Source organism: Amblyomma mixtum, chromosome 1 (genome assembly GCF_055824585.1).
Source record: "Amblyomma mixtum isolate Tamu chromosome 1, ASM5582458v1, whole genome shotgun sequence".
NCBI classification, from domain to species: Eukaryota; Metazoa; Arthropoda; class Arachnida; order Ixodida; family Ixodidae; genus Amblyomma; species Amblyomma mixtum.
The window spans coordinates 108,700,710-108,719,624 of record NC_143012.1 but is presented as its reverse complement, the minus strand read 5'-3'; the positions used below and the strand labels follow the sequence as shown (position 1 = coordinate 108,719,624).

Sequence of the window (18,915 nt, the reverse complement as noted above, 5' to 3'; positions counted from 1 at the left end):
ACCACAAAATGTACTGAATGAAGCACCAAGGCGGAGAAGGATGGCGACATCGCTGTTGTCGCCGCAGGCCGTGCAGCCAAGCTGGCGTCACGTCGCACACACGGAAGTTCTCGAGCACAGCGCCAGAACGAATCGCGACCAAAATGATAATGAATGCGTAGCAGAAGCAACGTCGTGTGAACGCTTTATTTATTTATTTATTTCAAGATACCCCTAAAGGCCCTCTTCACGAGGGTATTAACATAGGGGGTGGTAAAAATTTCAACTGGAATACATAGAAGGAACATTAACATGAGTAACAGGGCAAAAAAGACGCAAGAAAAGAGCAATAACTGGTAGTCAGCAAGAATCAAAATGTGGTGGAACAACAAGACACAAAATAAACAAAATGAAAAAAAAAACAAGAAAAGAAAACACAAAGATAAAAACAACGGAATGAACAGAACGAAAATCAAAACTCGAACACATTGCGGTGAGCAGAACAGAACTAGAAGAAAAGTACAGATCGCTTTGATTTTTTAAAAGTTCATGAAATGATGTCGCATTCGTTTCAGTTGCGATTGTGTAAGGCAGCCAGTTCCAATCAATAATGGTTTTGGGTATGAATGATTTAGCAAAACTTGAAGTGTGACATGTGATGCGTTTGATTTTGAAAGGATGGTCTCGCAGTGGAAACACTGCTGAGGGTAAGTGAAAGAAATCGTCGTGAAGCAACGGATGATGGTAAATTTCGTGAAAAAGAGTAAAGCGAGCCAGTCTACGACGGTGGGAAAGGCTGTCAAGTCCAGCACGGGCTTTTAAAGCCGTGACGCTAGTAAAACGTGAGTAGTCAGAATAAATGAAACGAGCAGCACGGTTTTGCAGCGATTCTATGTTATCTTTGATGTAGGCTTGATCTGGGTCCCATATGGCGGAAGCGTACTCAATTTTAGGTCGAATTAATGATATATAGGCAAGTTTACGCACATGCGCAGAAGCATGTCGAAGGTTACGTTTTAAAAGGCCAAGAGAACGGTTAGCAGCTGCTTGAATCAAGTTAATATGATAGTTCCAGGTTAAGTCTGATTGAAGGTGAACTCCTAGATACTTGTAAGTGGAAGTTGTCTCAACTTTTACGTCATTAAGAGACTATGCGGTTGGTATGCGCTAAGAATTTCTAGTAAAAGAGACGAGCTTTGTCTTAGAGGAATTTAGGGTCATAAGCCACAACTATCGCAACGAATGCGACTGGCTGCACAACGCTACGTTCATTTCAACATTCGGAAAGCACGGCGTGCGTAGTGAGCTCTCGCAGGTGCACGTTTAGCTGCCTTGACGTAAAAGCACTCGCTACGATCGCAATCACTTTCACTACGCGGACACTAGTCACTGTGCTAGGCAGCTCATGCACGCACAAGAAGTTCACCGTGAGCAGCTGTTACTCGCCGCTGCGCGTGATGATCCTCGCAGGAATTAGGAACGCTTGCAACAACCACAAACAGCTCCATATAAACACTTCGTGACGCCGCCAACGCGTAGGTCTTGCGTCGGTTTGAAGAGGCGCTCTGTCAGCTCCATCAGCGTCGATGATTACAGAATTCAACTCGGGAAACTGTCGCTCGCCGCTGCTGCACGCGGCGAAGTTCGCACTCGCTCTGAATAGTCGTAATACCAACATGTGGCCAATATAATATGCTTCGCGACATAGCTGCCACCACCTACATGCCTCGCTCCCCAGTTCAGTCGACGGACGGCCATCATGCCCCGGCAGAAGCGTAGGCACGGCGGGCCTGAGACGTCATGTAAAAATCAGCCAATCGCTGCAATCCGGTCGCCGGGAGGATCCGCTCATCCGCCCGAAAGTTGAAGTTGACCAACTTTCCCTTCGCCCGCCGGACCGGCCGGATGCCTGTTGTCTGTTCGGGTGGTCCGCCATCCGCCTGCCGAGCGAATCCGCCCAAAAAACGATCGTACAACGGCCCTAAGAAGTATGGTAACGAGGCTAAAGAAATATTAATGCCTCCCTCATCAGCGGATGTACTGGCAACTTGTTTGTGAACGTAGAAAGCAGTAAAACGTATACTAAATAGCCTGGCTCTAATTCTGACGCACGTTTCCTATTGGTCTAGCTACAGTGATAGGCAGCCGTCGCTACAAGAAGCTTTGTTGAGTTGCCGTCGGTTTTTGTTTATTTCGTGTGCTTCGATCGTGGTGTGCGGTGCTTGTGCGCGTTTTTGAGCCCTAAGCCTTTCTTGGGGCATGAGGGGCGTGGACGGAAGTTCGCGGACGGACGTTGTCCGCACGAACTGTCAAAGTTGTGTGGCAAAATAAAATGTAAAAATTGACTAAACAACAATTGATAAGCAACTTATATGCAATCAAATAATAAACCAGAAATTGTAAAAGACAAAAATAAAGAAAAACAGAAAATGAAAACCAAAACCAAACAAAAATAAAAATAAAAATAAACCAAAGAGCAGAAAAGAAATTGACGATTAAAAATGAAATCAAAGGAAAATGAAGGACGAAATAAACACAAAAACGAAAATAGAAAATGTACACACAAAACAAAATAAAACACATACAAAAATAAAAATAAGAAATACAGAAAGGAGAGAAAAACAAAAATAAAAAAATAAATATGGAGGGCGGTGGACAGGAGAAGGAAAGGCTTTCGCATCGCCGCGGTGGCTCAGTGGTTACGGCGCTCGGCTGCTGACCCGAAAGACGCGGGTTCGATCCCGGCCGCGGCGGTGGAATCTCGGTGGAGGCGAAATTCTAGAGGCCCGCGTATCGCGCGGTGTCAGTGCACGTTGAAGAACACCCGGGTGGCCGAAATTTCCGGAGCCCTTCACTACGGCGTCTCTCATTGCCCGGGTAGATTTGGGACGTCAAACCCCAATACACCAAACCGAAAGGCTTTCGCACTTCCCCTCTGAAGGAGACAAGTAAAATCCTGTAATTTGTTTGTTTTGCGCTGAACGCCAAAAATGTATCTTTTCTGAGGATCGTTGCCAATTGCGAGTTTCTGGTAGAAGTGACGACTGCCACGCGAAGGAATTTCACCCCGAAGCCGCTTTGCCGCTGCTGCCTGGTGCAGGTCGCCTGGCTTCTTCTAGATCTAACAAGTGAAGGCGGGCTAGTTGGCAAAACGACGCAGGACGAAGAGAGGAAAGCACAGGACAAGACGTGGAACTTCAACAAAGGTTTACTACAGGAAAATCACATTTATACAGGAATCGTAATCACACCTGATAAATAGCCGACACCATCACATTACACAGGCACTTGGACGCGCGTGGCACAAGTTAGCATCTAGATAGTTAAATTCTTTCTTGGATAACGATACTGAAGTGGAGCTGATGCAACGATCATTTTCTTTTTTTATGCAGTAGGCTTCGAAATTTCCCTGCTAAGCTGGGTCGTCAATTTTTTCAAGACAATTGTGTCGCGGAACCCGGGCGTGCAGTTACTACAATGGCGACAATGTTTGGACGATCCCGGCCCCCGCCAATAGTTCAACAGCGGCGCGATGCACCTGAAGTCTAACATTCAGGCCACGTCCAGTTTGCCCTATGTACCGATTCCCACATGTGAGGGGTATTTTGTACACCACCCCAGTTTTTGCAGGGAACGAACCTGTCTACGTGCTTAGTGCGGCACTCATTCTTTTTTTAACTTCCCTGCACCATATTGCACATGCCCGAAAGCCTTTTGGGCGCCCTGAAGACCACCGGGACATCATATTTCATGGCCACTTTTTTGAGGTGATGGGAGATCTGGTGGAAGTATGGCATAGCCACGGGTCTCCGGCGTTGCGGTTCTTCACTTGGGTTGTGTTTCGGTGGGCAACGAGCTTCCTTGGCAAGGGCTTCTATCACCGAGGTGTCCATCTCTCGAGGAAAACCAGCACTACTCAGACGTTGGGACTGAAATCACACGCTATCCTGCATTTCATGTGTACAAGACTTATCAAGAACAGCGCGCAGGCAATTTTTTGCTATTCCTCTTTTAATAAGCTTTGAATGAGCTGCCTGGTGGTATACCTCAGGATAGGTTTAGTGAGCAGTTTAGAAGATCCTGCGAATCAGCGCTTTACTGAGAGCCGCTTACGGAGCACTTTGTAACTTACCACTGTTGTGCTTTTGCCCACATTCCGCTGGCATCTCTGGAAACCAGCGCCGCACGCCCGTCGTCGCGCAAAGCAAGCCCAGACTCTCATCGGACAAGTCGCGGCTTGTAGCGTGAATCAACCCGCCTCGCCGGCGCGGACCCTTCCTTCTCCTCCTCCTCCTCACCGTCCGCTAGAACTCCTATGACGCTTCGCCGGCCGCCCTTTCCAGTCTGCTAGCCTTCAACGGCCGAACACCTCTCGACGATTCGTCTAATTTGAACGGTGGCCAATGCCGTGACCTGATTGGAGGGTTTGAACGGCTGGCTGCCGCAACGGACACCGGCAGCTATAAGAACAGAGCCGCGCTGAGGCCGAGGAGCATACGGGCAGCAGAAGAGCCATCACGCCGGAGCTACGCTTGCTCGAGGCCGCCCTACTTCTGTGTGCTAGCCCGTGGTGCTCTCGGCCCCTGCATCTATCATGTAAAAGCCCTTGTACACAGGGTACATAAACGTCCTTTGACTCACCGTCGCCTCGACCGTTTCTTGGTTCTGCTCTGCGCAACAGAGGAAGCAGGCTGAGATGTTCCAGTCTCAACCGTGGTGACCAGGGTCGGAGGCCCAGTCCCAACACCACGCGTGTTGCCCCGTTCCGAGCGGGGTAAGGAAGGAAGCTAGGAGCTGAGTGCGATCTCTCTCGGCTCTCTAAGCAGGGAGCTGCTGAGTGAAAGCTCGACGGAAGATGGGAAGGAGAAGTGGGTTGTAGGGCCTTGGTTCCAGCTACGATCGCGACAAAATTTCACACGAATCCATAAAATTCTGCACAGTGTGCTCATGTAGCAGAGCATTACTCGACATACATGCACGCAAATTTTTTCAAGAGGCTGGCATGTGAGTTTTTATGGCCATACACAAGGACTATACAAACGTTTTCACATTTTCCCAGTATATAAACTTGCATGACTGCTTTTTAAGTGCTAACTATAAGAAGTACGTTAACAATCATCATAAGGTGCTTTTGCAGTTAGTAGATTTAGAGTAAAATTTTCCCCCTAACCTACTTCGACAGCAAGAATTTGGGTTTATAGCAAGTTGTAGAACTCAACTCTTGTGCCGGATGTTGTTAAATGGCTTATTTATCAACAACCTACATGCAGAAAAATGAAGCCTGCGTTAAATCAAAGCAAGCTACCTAGAATTACTCCACAAATATGACTGGCGCAACGGTGTATTTATTTTTACCTTTCTCTTATGGTTTGCTTACAATTCTCAGCGTATTAACTGACATTTAAGTATTTTTTGTGGTACATGTTTTCTATATGCCATGTACAGGGGGCCTAGGTTTCATTCGAGCGAAAGTAGTTCGCTTTTTACTTCAACCCGCCCAAATCTTTACGGTATGAATAAGAGTGAATTGGATTGAAAAACATTAATTTCGTCAGATAAGGCAAGATGCAGTCGATCTGTGCTCAGTCCACGGCTGACAGCGATCTGAGTAGCCCATTCAATGGCCCGGGTTTGAAAGCTCAGGGCTGAGCTGACAAACACGGCCTCCCATTATATGATTGAAACAGCGCAAGGCCGAAGGCCAAAAAAGAGAGCAGAGAAAAGGAGGAAAAGGACAACACGGCGCTGAACTAGCAACTGACATTTATTTGGCACGCTGCGCGTATAGATACATCCAGGCACCAAAATAGAAAACCACGCATAGAGCAATTCATGCACCAGGATCCCTGCAAGCAAACACAAACTAAGAAGTGCGATTCAGGAAGCGAAGTTCTTTTTGTGATAAAGACACTGATGCAGCACTTACACATGTATCACCATACTTCTTGATATTCGAAGCCTCGATAATTTCCCGGCAAAGCTGGTCTTTATTCCTAGCAACAACACGGCAAAAATTAAACTGTGGGGTGCAATCACATTCACGGCAATGCATGCTAAGGTTACGAGACTCTGTTATCTACATTGTTGCGGTGCTGCCTGAGCCTATCATTTAAGCACTGTCCAGTCTGGCCAATATAAAACCTATTACAAGTGAGAGGAATGGAATACACGACATTTTTTTGACACTTCACAAATTTGCATTCATGGTTTTTGGGGCAATCGGGGGAAGTTTTCCCTGGGTTGTTGACACGCGTACACAAGCTAGATAACTTAACGGGGGCCTGATTAACAGGCCCCCGTTAAGTTATCTAGCTTGTGTACGCGTGTCAACAACCCAGGGAAAACTTCCCCCGATTGCCCCAAAAACCATGAATGCAAATTTGTGAAGTGTCAAAAAAATGTCGTGTATTCCATTCCTCTCACTTGTAATAGGTTTTATATTGGCCAGACTGGACAGTGCTTAAATGATAGGCTCAGGCAGCACCGCAACAATGTAGATAACAAAGAGTCTCGTAACCTTAGCATGCATTGCCGTGAATGTGATTGCACCCCACAGTTTAATTTTTGCCGTGTTGTTGCTAGGAATAAAGACCAGCTTTGCCGGGAAATTATCGAGGCTTCGAATATCAAGAAGTATGGCGATACATGTGTAAGTGCTGCATCAGTGTCTTTATCACAAAAAGAACTTCGCTTCCTGAATCGCACTTCTTAGTTTGTGTTTGCTTGCAGGGATCCTGGTGCATGAATTGCTCTATGCGTGGTTTTCTATTTTGGTGCCTGGATGTATCTATACGCGCAGCGTGCCAAATAAATGTCAGTTGCTAGTTCAGCGCCGTGTTGTCCTTTTCCTCCTTTCCTCTGCTCTCTTTTTTGGCCTTCGGCCTTGCGCTGTTTCAATCATATCATGTACAACCAACTCGCCCATCAGCTCGTGCTTTCAGGCCTCCCATTGCTCCGGAGTAGATACTTCTGTTAGAGATTCCGATGGCGACTCCTCTTTACAGTTCCACAATACGTCACCGTAAGTGGGTATTTCGCCACATACTAGTGTACATTCCGGCTCCTGATAGAAAGTAACGGGTCATGAATTATTGCGGCTGGAGTGGCCTCCAGGTGGTTTCCTGCTCCTTATCCAAGGTTTTGTGTGGCGGGGGAAGATCCTCCTTTCTAGTTTAAAATGGTTAGTAATAGAAGTGAAATGAAATGAAACACTGAATTTTATTTTATTTTATGTTTGAACATGTATACAGATCATGTTTGAAACAACATCTGGATCCCTAGATAAAAGCTAGTTGGGATCCATACCAATCATGTCTAGTGAAACGAAATGCAGGCATAAGAACAAATTACTTTCATTCATTCATTCATTCATTCATTCATTCATTCATTCATTCATTCATTCATTCATTCATTCATTCATTCATTCATTCATTCATTCATTTTTGACAGAAACCGGTACAGTGTATATGCTTATACATATGTAATTTTCCTGTCTGGATAGCCGAGGCAAAAGGCGTATTCAAGAGCCTGACGGGGCCTCGGAACCTTTATTGCACACATGCCTCAGACAACGGCACGACGATCAAAAGTAACACTTCACTGATGGAGAGAAAAAGCAAGAAAGCACGAAAGGAAACAAAAGCAAAAAGGTTGTGTTGCACTGACTAAGTACAATAATAAACGATGTACATGCACTAACAAAAGCAAAACGACCAAAATATAAGGACACAAGTGGTCTGCACAATTACAATTGCAATAACACTACAATAACACTATGAAGAAGAACACTAATACAATAACACTATGAAGACGGGTAGCATGGGTAGCATGATTCTAAACATGAATGCACAGCGTAGGTACGCACTACACGGAGCCAGACAGATTCATTTCCTATGCACACTGTGCACTGAGAAGGAGGTGTTTCACCCGTTTCTTAAACCCAGATGATGAATTTGACTCGGATAGGGCGTCGACTAGCTGAGGGTATGTATTCAGCAGTTCGGGAATTTGATGGCCAGCTGTGTAGCATACGATGTTCGAGCTCTGTTTTTGACATATTTGCCTTCACGTAAATTATAAACATAGTTCTGGCGTCTATAGGATTCAAGAAATGTTAAACCAAGAAATTTGGCACCGTGATACACCTGCATAGCGACGCTGGACCGAAACATGTTGAAAACTGTCAATATATTATATTTCTGAAAAATAGGTGCGGTATGTTTATATCTTGGTTTATTTGCGATTATTCTTATAGTGTTCTTTTGTACCACGTGTAGTCTTTCAAGATTGGTTCTCGGTGTAGTTCCCCATATATGCAATAGTATAGACGAGAGTAAATTAACGCGTAGTACAATTGGCGTTTAAACCAGGTAGGTATTATAAACTGCAGTTGATTCAGCATGCCAGTGATTTTAGATATCTCTATACTTAACTGCATTACGTGTCGAGTCCAGCTCAAATATACATAAAAAAAATCTCTGCCTCTCCCGTAACCGAGAGTAGAGTAAGCATGAAATGTTTACGGGCCTAATGTCATCTCGGTGGACATCCGAACCGCACCGTCAACGTCAAGGAAGGGAGGAACGCCACCACCCGTTCAGCGCGATGCCTTGCCATTTGAACGCAAGTTTTTTGAGGAAAGGAAATGGCGCAGTAATTCTCTGCCATCTCGGTGGACACCCGAACCACACCGTAATGGAAGGGAGGAACGCCACCACCCGTTCGGCGCGATGCCTTGCCCTTTGAACGCAGCGCTTCTCCCCCGGGCCCCTGTGCGCCTGCGCGGCTTTGCTTCGATGCGCGAAGCCACTAAGCGATCACGTATGACAACGAAGTGTATCGTGGCATTTATGTGCTTTTTGCACGCGTTATTGGAAATCGGAAGTTATAATTCCGTGCATTATCAAACGCACAGCGACTGCTATCTTGATAAACATTAAGAAGGCACTGACAGCTGTTATTTTTTGTGACTCCTTTGGAGACCAACCGGCGCTTGCATGCCGGTCGCGTAGGAGGGCTTAGAGAGTCTCGTTAAATCTCGTTGTCTCGTACGGTGCCCGTATGACTGGAATTCAGTGCCCGGATGAGTGGATTTCAGTGCCCGGATAATGGCTCTCGGCGTGACGTCACCACACTGCCGACAACGGGGGCTAAAAGCATTTCATGCTTAAAATACTTGAGAAATTTCTGCACGCTCATATGTTTCAGCGGTTTCCTTGAAAAACCGTATGGATAGAGACATCAGCAAACTTTTTTTTTGCACGCAAATGAATGTAGTTTGTTTTTTAAGGCGGAAGCCTTTAATGTCTCATCGTTGTAAGCAGGAGTTGTCGACAGAAAATGTCACGCTTTTCAATTGGTGGAAACGTTCGTGACGTCACAGTGCGCGAATTTCAAACGGGGCCAATTGCACTTTGGCTAGTAACCGTACAACCAATTGAAGGGATCGTATAGTGATGCTTCAAGTAAGTGGGACTGAGCTTGGTTAATTGCTTAATTACCCAATTAGCCTAATTAGCTTTACTAGTCAGGCCATATAAATAAATAAAAGCGATTAAGAAATTGGTCGAGCTCAGGAATCGAACCCCGGTCTTCGGCGTGAGAGACGAGCACGCTATCCACTCCGCCATGTCAGCTCGATGGTTTGCAATGAACAAAGGCGCGTCTAGTGAATACGGTGTCTTCACTCACTCTCATCCTCCTCCATTCCCTTCCGGCGAGGTTTAGGTGTCCACCGACAAATGAGAGACAGATACATTTACTTTCCTCAAAAACCAATTTACCAACGAGCGAGGCGTAGAACCGAATGGGCGATAGCGTTCTATGGACTCCTTGGCAGAGTTGCAAGACGCTGTCGCGTTCCACTCTTAGGGGCGAAGCTTAACATCTTAACCACACATTAGTGACCACACTTTAGGTCAAAAAGTGCCCCCTGAATTTTGACGGGTGTCCACCGAGATATGTGAGACAGTTACTGCGTAATTTCCTTACCTCAAATACAATTTTCATTTTCTTCATTACGGCTCCTCTTTATCTATCTTCTTTCACTCCAACCTCCCTTCATCTACGGTGCGATTCAGGTGTCCACCGAGATGACAGAGAATTACTGCGCCATTTCCTTTCCTCAAAAAGCGTTGCGTTCAAAGGGCAAGGCATCGCGCCGAACGGGTGGTGGCGTTCCGTGGACTCCCTGGCAGCGCTACAACGCGCTGTCGCGTTGCACTCCTAAAGCCGAAGCTTAAGCGTCATTAATTAGCAGTTAATTAGTATTCAGGCATTAATCCGCCATTAACAATTAATTAGTGATTTTCCATCTCTTAGTAATTAGTACTCAAATATATGTGACGCCACCAGTGCCACAGAAACAGCGAAGGTGGCGCGGAAAACGCTTCCGCCTCTACCCACTTTAGACAGTCAAAGTGCCCCCTGACTTTTTCCTATCTTTCTTAAGTTGTGTGAGATCCTTATCTCTTATTCTTTTTTCTTTGACTCTGAACAAGACAACAAGGTTCTCAACAAAGACAACTCAAGTTACTAACAGTTGACAACCCTTTTTTGGTAAAAAATGCAGGACCTGTGTTCGACTTTCTAAAAGATAACTCCGAAATGGCATTGACAGGATTTTCTATCGACATAAAGGATTTATATTAAGGCGAAAGCCTTTAATGTCTCATCGTTGTAAGCAGCAGTTGTCGACAGAAATGTCACGCTTTTCAGTTGGTCCAAACGTTCGTGACGTCACAGTGCGCGAATTTCAAACGGGGCCAATTGTACTTCGGCTAGTAACCAGGCAACCAATTGAAGGGATCGTGTATAGTGATGCTCCAAGTAAGTGGGACTGAGCTTAGTTAATTGCTTAATTACTCAATCAGCCTAATTAACGGTTCTAGTCAGGCCATATAAAAATAAATAAAACCGAGTAAGAAATTGGTCGAGCGCAGGAATCGAACCCCGGTCTTCGGAGTGTGATACGAGCATGCTATCCACTCCGCCATGCCAGCTTTTTTTCAATATTCAAGTTCAACTGATTGCAACAGAGCCAGGACGACAGGCCTTCCAGCCATGTATTTGCTTGGGTTCTTAGGCTGGTTATGCTACTTCCTTTAATGAAGACATTCGTATCATCTGCGTATAAGATAATGTTCAATGTTCCAGGTATATTTACAATATCGTTGATATAGACTAAGTATAGGATTAGGCCCTAAGATCGAACCTTGTGGGACACCACACTTGATGATTCCCAAACTCGATTTATTGTTCCCGGGGCCTGCAAATTGGAAGCGATTCTGCAGATCGATCTAGCTTGGAGAAAAGAATATCATGTTTTATAGAATCAAAAGCCTTCTTGAAATCTAAGAATATTCCAAGTGTGTAAATTCTGTTTTCTATGTTTGTACTTATTTTTTCCTTAATACTGAGCAAGGCAGACTCAACTGACTTGTCTTTCTGAAACCCGTATTGATGCTCGGTTAGGATTCCTTTATTAACCAAAAAACAAACAAACTTAGAGTTTATTATTTACTCTGCTTTTTTCGAAAACACCGGTAACACGGATATAGGTCGGTAATTTCCAAGAACTGTTCGATCGCCGCCTTTATGAACTGCACAGACACGGGCGATTTTCATTTTTTCGGGAAACAACCTGTCTCTGAGAATAAGATTACATATGTGCGAAAGAGGAACACATAAAATATCTGACACAGCTTTCACTGGGCGAACTGCGATGTCATCAAAACCACTTGATCAGCCATCTTTCAGCTTCATGATAACAGCAGCGATTTCATGTGGCGTAGTTGGCTGCAGAAAGATACTTTCCTCTACTCTGTCAGTCGAGAACTCAACGTTCGGACTATTTGCGCAGCTACTACCTGATATGTCAGAAGATAAAAAGTGGGCATTTAATTTGCCAGCCAGGTCAGACACCGAGTAAGTGACACTATCAATTCTATGCTCTTGCGGTATCGAGCTGCCGTTTTTAGAAAGTAATGATTTCATTAGCCTCCAGGTTTTGTGGGAGCAGTTGTAGTTGTCTGTAAATTTGTTGATGTAATACACCGTTCGCGCTTTCTTAAAATCAGAGTTTAATTTATTTCGCTCTATTTTATATTCTGCTAGCTTGTCTAAGTCCCTGGTTGCAATAAACACCTGGTATATTGCTTACAGTAGCTTGATCTTTTTTACAAGTTCTTTTATGACCCATGGTTTTCTGGCTCTCCGATATTTTCTTACTTGCTTGATAGGGAAAGCTTTGTAATACACGTTAGTTATTTTGTCAAAGAAGAAATCATATGCCTCGTTTGCATTTTCAGAGTTTAGAACATCGTTCCATTCTGTACCTCTCAGCAGACTACGTAACTCAAGTATGCTCTGATCATTGATATTCCGTCTGGGAAAATCTGTTTCAGGAACTTTGCTTTTAATCAGAACAAAGCACAAAACTGGCAAGTGATCATTAATTCCCGTCTTTAGAACTGCGGCTCGAGAGTCATGATCTGTACTGCTGGTAGAGCACAAATCAATTAGTGACTCGCTATTTGCGGTTATACGGGTAGGCACATTGATCATGTTACCCAGGCCAGCAGATTGCGTAATCTGCACTAAGTTGCCAGAGGAATAATCATCTGAGAGCAGATTGAATTGAATTGAATTGGCTTTTTATTTGCAGGAAACAATACAGATGAATCCCTGCGGGTGGCGTAAGGCTAAAGGCTTGGAAGCCTGACGAGGCCTTAGCCCCCTCACATCAGTTACAGCCTGCAGCAGCAGACACACATTTTCTGAATTCACGCATGTACGCGGTTGCAATAGGATAACATGTTCACGCTTTTCAATTACAACACAATGAATACGAGAAATACACAGTACAATGCAGCAATATAACTAAAGTGCAGTTCAAAAGTTTTGAGCAAGAATGAAGGTAAAGTCGAGGGTTGGACGGAAACCCGTCTGGTCGGGGGTGTACATGAAGAAGGCAGAACACCGACCAAAAAACAATGAACACTTTAAACGACGTTTCGGCTCCCACACGGGGGCCTTGTTCACAAAAAGGTACAGACGTGAAAGGCTGGCTATTTATGCTTTAAAATGTGCCCTAGGCAGCGGGCGTATGCACTATGAAGTGCCCCGTCAGTGCGATTAAGAGTGTGGTCGGTTGTCTGAATGATTAATGATTCCAGATATAGGCGGCTTTTGAGATTCTTTTCGGTTTTTAAAATGCGCGCATTGCTCCAATCTATGTCATGCTGCCTGCTTTCGGAATGTTCGGCGAGTGCATTTGACGAAGCTTTCTTGTTTTCAACATCATACTGGTGTTGTTTCAATCTTTTAACAAAGTTTCCACTTTCACCCACATACACATGGTGACAGTCTCTACACGGTATACTGTACACTACGCCCGGAAACTTTTCCTTTGGCAGGCAGTCTTTCACGTTCACGAGAGTTTGCCGCAACTTCTTCGCCGGCACATGTGACACCTCGACGTCGTAAGAACGCAGGATGCGCGCCAAGGTTTCGCTGATCCCGGGCACATATGGCACAGGTGCACGTTTTTTGGCGGCTGGGCCACTGTCAGATCGCGGGGGTCGCAACAGTTTGCGTTCCACAGCGTTGACGAAAGGCAACGGGTAGCCACATTCGGAGAGGTCCTTGCGAACTCGTTGACGGTCGGCTTTGACGTCCTCTGGCTCTGTGCAGATGCGGTCTGCTCGACGAAAAAGCGAGGCAACCACTGATCTCTTGTGAGAGGCTGGGTGAAGGGAGTTAAAGTGAAGATAGCGGCCAGTATGAGTGCTCTTTCTGTACACTTTGAATGAGAGTGCGGTTTGGCTTCGTTTCACTAAGACGTCCAAAAATGGAAGCTGTCCATTCTCTTCTTGTTCGACTGTGAACTGGATGGCTCCTTCGATGCTGTTAAGATGCGCTGTGAAATCAAGAAGACTTTATAGAAAAAGTTCGAAACGTGCGTCTTGATGACTGTGACATGATGGTCTCTTTTGATGTCAAGTCGCTCTTCACGAGCGTTCCAATATACTTAGCAGTCGAGGTTTGCGCGGCAGCCCTGGAATCTGATGCCACTTTGCCTGGCAGGTCGCCAATCGATGTACCGGATCTCAGGCGACTCCTGCATTTCTGCCTGAGTAACACTTATTTTACTTTCGACCATGTGTTTTACAAACAAGTTCACGGCACAGCCATGGGCGCTTCAGTTTCTGTTACCGCTGCAAACCTAACAATGGAATGGCTGGAAAGCCGCGCACTAGATTCATTCAGCCCACAACCAAAGATTTTTGTGCGGTACGTCGATGACTGTTTTTCTATTATCAAGAAGGATGCTTTACTTGATTTCACAGCGCATCTTAACAGCATCGAAGGAGCCATCCAGTTCACAGTCGAACAAGAAGAGAATGGACAGCTTCCATTTTTGGACGTCTTAGTGAAACGAAGCCAAACCGCACTCTCATTCAAAGTGTACAGAAAGAGCACTCATACTGGCCGCTATCTTCACTTTAACTCCCTTCACCCAGCCTCTCACAAGAGATCAGTGGTTGCCTCGCTTTTTCGTCGAGCAGACCGCATCTGCACAGAGCCAGAGGACGTCAAAGCCGACCGTCAACGAGTTCGCAAGGACCTCTCCGAATGTGGCTACCCGTTGCCTTTCGTCAACGCTGTGGAACGCAAACTGTTGCGACCCCCGCGATCTGACAGTGGCCCAGCCGCCAAAAAACGTGCACCTGTGCCATATGTGCCCGGGATCAGCGAAACCTTGGCGCGCATCCTGCGTTCTTACGACGTCGAGGTGTCACATGTGCCGGCGAAGAAGTTGCGGCAAACTCTCGTGAACGTGAAAGACTGCCTGCCAAAGGAAAAGTTTCCGGGCGTAGTGTACAGTATACCGTGTAGAGACTGTCACCATGTGTATGTGGGTGAAAGTGGAAACTTTGTTAAAAGATTGAAACAACACCAGTATGATGTTGAAAACAAGAAAGCTTCGTCAAATGCACTCGCCGAACATTCCGAAAGCAGGCAGCATGACATAGATTGGAGCAATGCGCGCATTTTAAAAACCGAAAAGAATCTCAAAAGCCGCCTATATCTGGAATCATTAATCATTCAGACAACCGACCACACTCTTAATCGCACTGACGGGGCACTTCATAGTGCATACGCCCGCTGCCTAGGGCACATTTTAAAGCATAAATAGCCAGCCTTTCACGTCTGTACCTTTTTGTGAACAAGGCCCCCGTGTGGGAGCCGAAACGTCGTTTAAAGTGTTCATTGTTTTTTGGTCGGTGTTCTGCCTTCTTCTTCAAGAATGAAGGTACATAGGCATCCATGTACAAATGAAAAGAAACTAAGCCATAACTTGCGTACGTTGCGTACAAACTGCAAGTTTCTAATAACACAATTGAAAAGAAGTGAGTATTAGCGTATATCACAGTCTAACAAAGAGCAGTACGAAAGGGAAACAAAAGAACAAACTTAGAATAATAGTTGCAAATGCATGATAATCATGTAGAAGATGTTTACTGTATTTGCAATGCGTTTATGGTTCTAATATTATATTTGAGGAAAATAGGAATGCTCGATAATTTCGTTTGAAGGCTCTGAATGGTTGGCTGAAGTCAACATAAGATTCGTGTATGTTAAGCAGTCTAACTATTTGATAGTCCATAGCCTGTTTGCCATAGTTCGTTCTGAATTTTTGTACCTTTCTCTTACGATTCCTGATTGCATATCTCATGGAGGCATGCTGGACGTTATCGGCATATAGCTGTTTTTTGTATATTAGTTGCATTATCCGGAAATTGTACTTTTTTAACTGGAAGGATATTATGTTTGAAGAAAAGTGGTTGCGTAGGCAAGTTTCTTACTTGACCTTTGTAATTCTCTAATATCCGAAGTACGCGCTTCTGCAGAACTATTATTCTCTCATAATTCCCTTTGGTGGTCGCACCCCATACTAGCATACCATAGAGCAGTTTGGAATAGAATAAAGTGTAGTACATTGATCTCTTCAGCCAAAGAGGTAAGATATGGGCCACTTTACTTAAACATCCTACAGAACGCGCGAGTTCCGAAATTAAATGATCTACATGATAAGTCCATGACAAATGTTCGTGAAACCATATTCCAAGAAACTTTTGCGTCTGCACTTTCTCCAAGTAATGGTCTTCAAACTTAATATTGATATTATCACATGCATTCTTATTGATGGGTCTGAATACTATGTATTTAGTTTTTTGCGCACATAATATTGAAGTCTCCTATTATGACAACTGGTGTCTTTAGGAACATAATGTTCTCACACAGGCCTTCAAAGAACTTGTAGAAGTTTTGTAAGGATCCAGAAGGTGGGCGATATAGCACACCTATTGTAAAGGCAGTGTTCTTAACTGTCAGCATTTCATAATCATCTGTGACTACCGTTTATTCAGGTATTTTTATTTTTTATTTATTTCAAGATACCCCTAAAGGCCCTCTTCACGAGGGTATTACATAGGGGGTGGTAAAAATTTCAACTTGAATACATAGAAGGAACATTAACATGAGTAACAGGGCAAAAAAAGAAGCAAGAAAAGAGCAATAACTGGTAGTCAGCAAGAATCGAAATGTGGCGGAACAACAAGACACAAAATAAACAAAATAAAAAACAAGAAAAAAAACACAGATAAAAACAACGGAATAAACAGAACGAAAAGCAAAACTCGAACACATTGCGGTGAGCAGAACAGAACTAGAAGAAAACTACACATCGCTATGATTTTTTAAAAGTTCATGAAACGATGTCGCATTCGTTTCAGTTGCCATTGTGTAAGGCAGCCGGTTCCAATCAATAATGGTTTTGGGTATGAATGATTTAGCATAACTTGAAGTGCGACATGTGATGCGTTTGATTTTGAAAGGATGGTCACGGCGTGGAAACACTGCTGAGGGTAAGTGAAAGAAATCATCGTGGAGCAACGGATGATGGTAAATTTTGTGAAAAAGAGTCAAGCGAGCCAGTTTACGACGATGGGAAAGGCTGTCAAGTCCAGCACGAGCTTTTAAAGCCGTGACGCTAGTAAAACGTGAGTAGTCAGAATAAATGAAACGAGCAGCATGGTTTTGCAGCGATTCTATGTTATCTTTGATGTAGGCTTGATCTGGGTCCCATATGGCGGAAGCGTACTCAATTTTAGGTCGAATTAATGTAATATAAGCAAGTTTGCGCACATGCGCAGGAGCATGTCGAAGGTTACGTTTTAAAAGGCCAGGAGAACGCTTAGCAGCTGCTTGAATCAAGTTAATATGATAGTTCCAGGTTAAGTCTGATTGAAGGTGAACTCCTAGATACTTGTAAGTGGAAGTTGTCTCAACTGTTATGTCATTGAGAGAGTATGCGGTTGGTATGCGATAAGAATTTCTAGTAAAAGAGACGAGCTTTGTCTTGGAGGGATTTAGGGTCATAAGCCACAACTGACACCAAGTGTTAATAGAATTGAGGTCAGTTTCTAAGGATTGTCGGTCACAGTCATTTGTAATGGTTCGATATACACAACACAGTCGTCAGCAAACAGTCTTATTTGTGAAGAAATGCAATTTGGCAAGTCATTAATAAATATTAGAAAGAGCAGGGGACCAAGCACACTCCCCTGAGGCACACCAGATGTGACATGGGTCATTGTAGAGTTAGAACCATTAATCCATGCTAGTACCTGAGGGTGAATATTAAGGTACGATTGCTTGAGAAGTAGTCTATGGTGGGGAACCTGATCAAATGCCTTTGGAAAATCTAAAAACAAAGCATCGACTCGAATTCCGGCATCTAAAGAAGTAAATAAGTCGGTAGTAAATCCGGTGAGCTGAGTGTCGCAAGAAAATCCCTTGCGAAAACCGTGCTGATATTTAAATATGATGTTATGATCTTCAAGATAATGAATGATCTGAGTGTGTATGACATGTTCAAGGAGCTTAGAGAAAGTGCAAGTCAATGATATGGGTCTATAGTTTAGAGGATCAGAGCGGACGCCAGATTTGAAATTTGGAATTACTTTGGCTATACGCCAGTCGTGCGGGATGGAGCCAGAAGATAAAGACTGAGAAAAAAGTACAGCCAAGACTTGGAAAATACTGTGAGATATGTTTTTTAGTATTTTGTTGTTAAAGCCCAGTGGATCCGCGCTTGTGGTAATTTTAAGATTACTTAACAAAGTAAGAATACCATCTTCCCTGCTGACTATTGGGGCATTGAATAATCTCGAAATGGGTTGAGAACTGAAGAGGTGGTGATAACTTCTTGAGTGAAAACAGATGAAAAGGCATTGTTGAAGAGCTGAGCAGAATGGACATCGTCTAGCTGGTCACCATCAGAACTTGTCAAAAAAGAATCAGCACGCGAATGAGGGTTAATTACGCTCCAAAACCTACGGGGGTTATTAGATAGCATGGTAGGCAAAACGTCATTATAAAACTGGCGACGGGTAAATTTAAGCATTTTTTGGTAGTTTTTATCACTTTGTATTTTTCCCATGTGTTTAACTGGTTGTTAGCAATTGTCTGTCTATACAGATGTTTTCTTCTTATTATTAGCTCTTCGCAGCCGCCCACTGAACCAGGGCGCACTTTTGCTGCACTTAATTGTGATAACCGATATGTGTTTTGTAATGAGGTTAATTAGAGAAGTTTTCAACACTATCCAGTTCTGTTCAATGGAGCTTAATGCAGATTCAGCTAAGAACCGCCCAGGGAAACAGGTTAATTAATGGTTCATTTGGTCATAATTAGCTCTGCTATAACACCTGATCAACGGTGAACGTTATGACGGTGAACGTTATGTCTTTTTTCACATAAAGAGCGACACCACCCCCTTTCTCGTTACAGCGATACACTGCTTCACACTGATAGTTGTCAAACAGGACTACGTCGTTTGGTACAGCAAACCAAGTTTCTGTCAATGCT

General features: G+C 44.2%; 2 protein-coding genes across 2 annotated transcripts; one reads left to right on the top strand and one right to left on the bottom strand.

Annotated features, from left to right (window-relative positions):
• Window positions 1-13,046: 13,046 nt before the first annotated feature.
• LOC149367491 (uncharacterized) lies at window positions 13,047-14,104 on the bottom strand. Its single transcript, XM_089574465.1, has 2 exons — window positions 14,053-14,104; window positions 13,047-13,897 (listed from the first exon to the last, which is right to left on the bottom strand). The coding sequence occupies exons 1-2, from the start codon at window positions 14,102-14,104 to the stop codon at window positions 13,047-13,049; spliced, it is 903 nt and encodes a 300-aa protein (XP_089430591.1).
• LOC149367490 (uncharacterized) lies at window positions 14,049-15,178 on the top strand. The gene has a single exon (XM_089574454.1). The coding sequence runs from the start codon at window positions 14,171-14,173 to the stop codon at window positions 15,176-15,178; it is 1,008 nt and encodes a 335-aa protein (XP_089430580.1). The 5' UTR covers window positions 14,049-14,170.
• The last annotated feature ends 3,737 nt before the right edge of the window (window positions 15,179-18,915 follow it).

Excerpts from the sequence above, each read along its gene's own strand:
- LOC149367491 (XM_089574465.1), bottom strand. The coding sequence starts at position 14,104 with ATGCAGGAGTCGCCTGAGATCCGGTACATCGATTGGCGACCTGCCAGG. Across the intron at positions 13,898-14,052 it reads TTGGCGACCTGCCAGGCAAA|CGCATCTTAACAGCATCGAA; the intron begins GTGGCATCAGAT and ends TTGATTTCACAG.
- LOC149367490 (XM_089574454.1), top strand. The coding sequence starts at position 14,171 with ATGGGCGCTTCAGTTTCTGTTACCGCTGCAAACCTAACAATGGAATGG.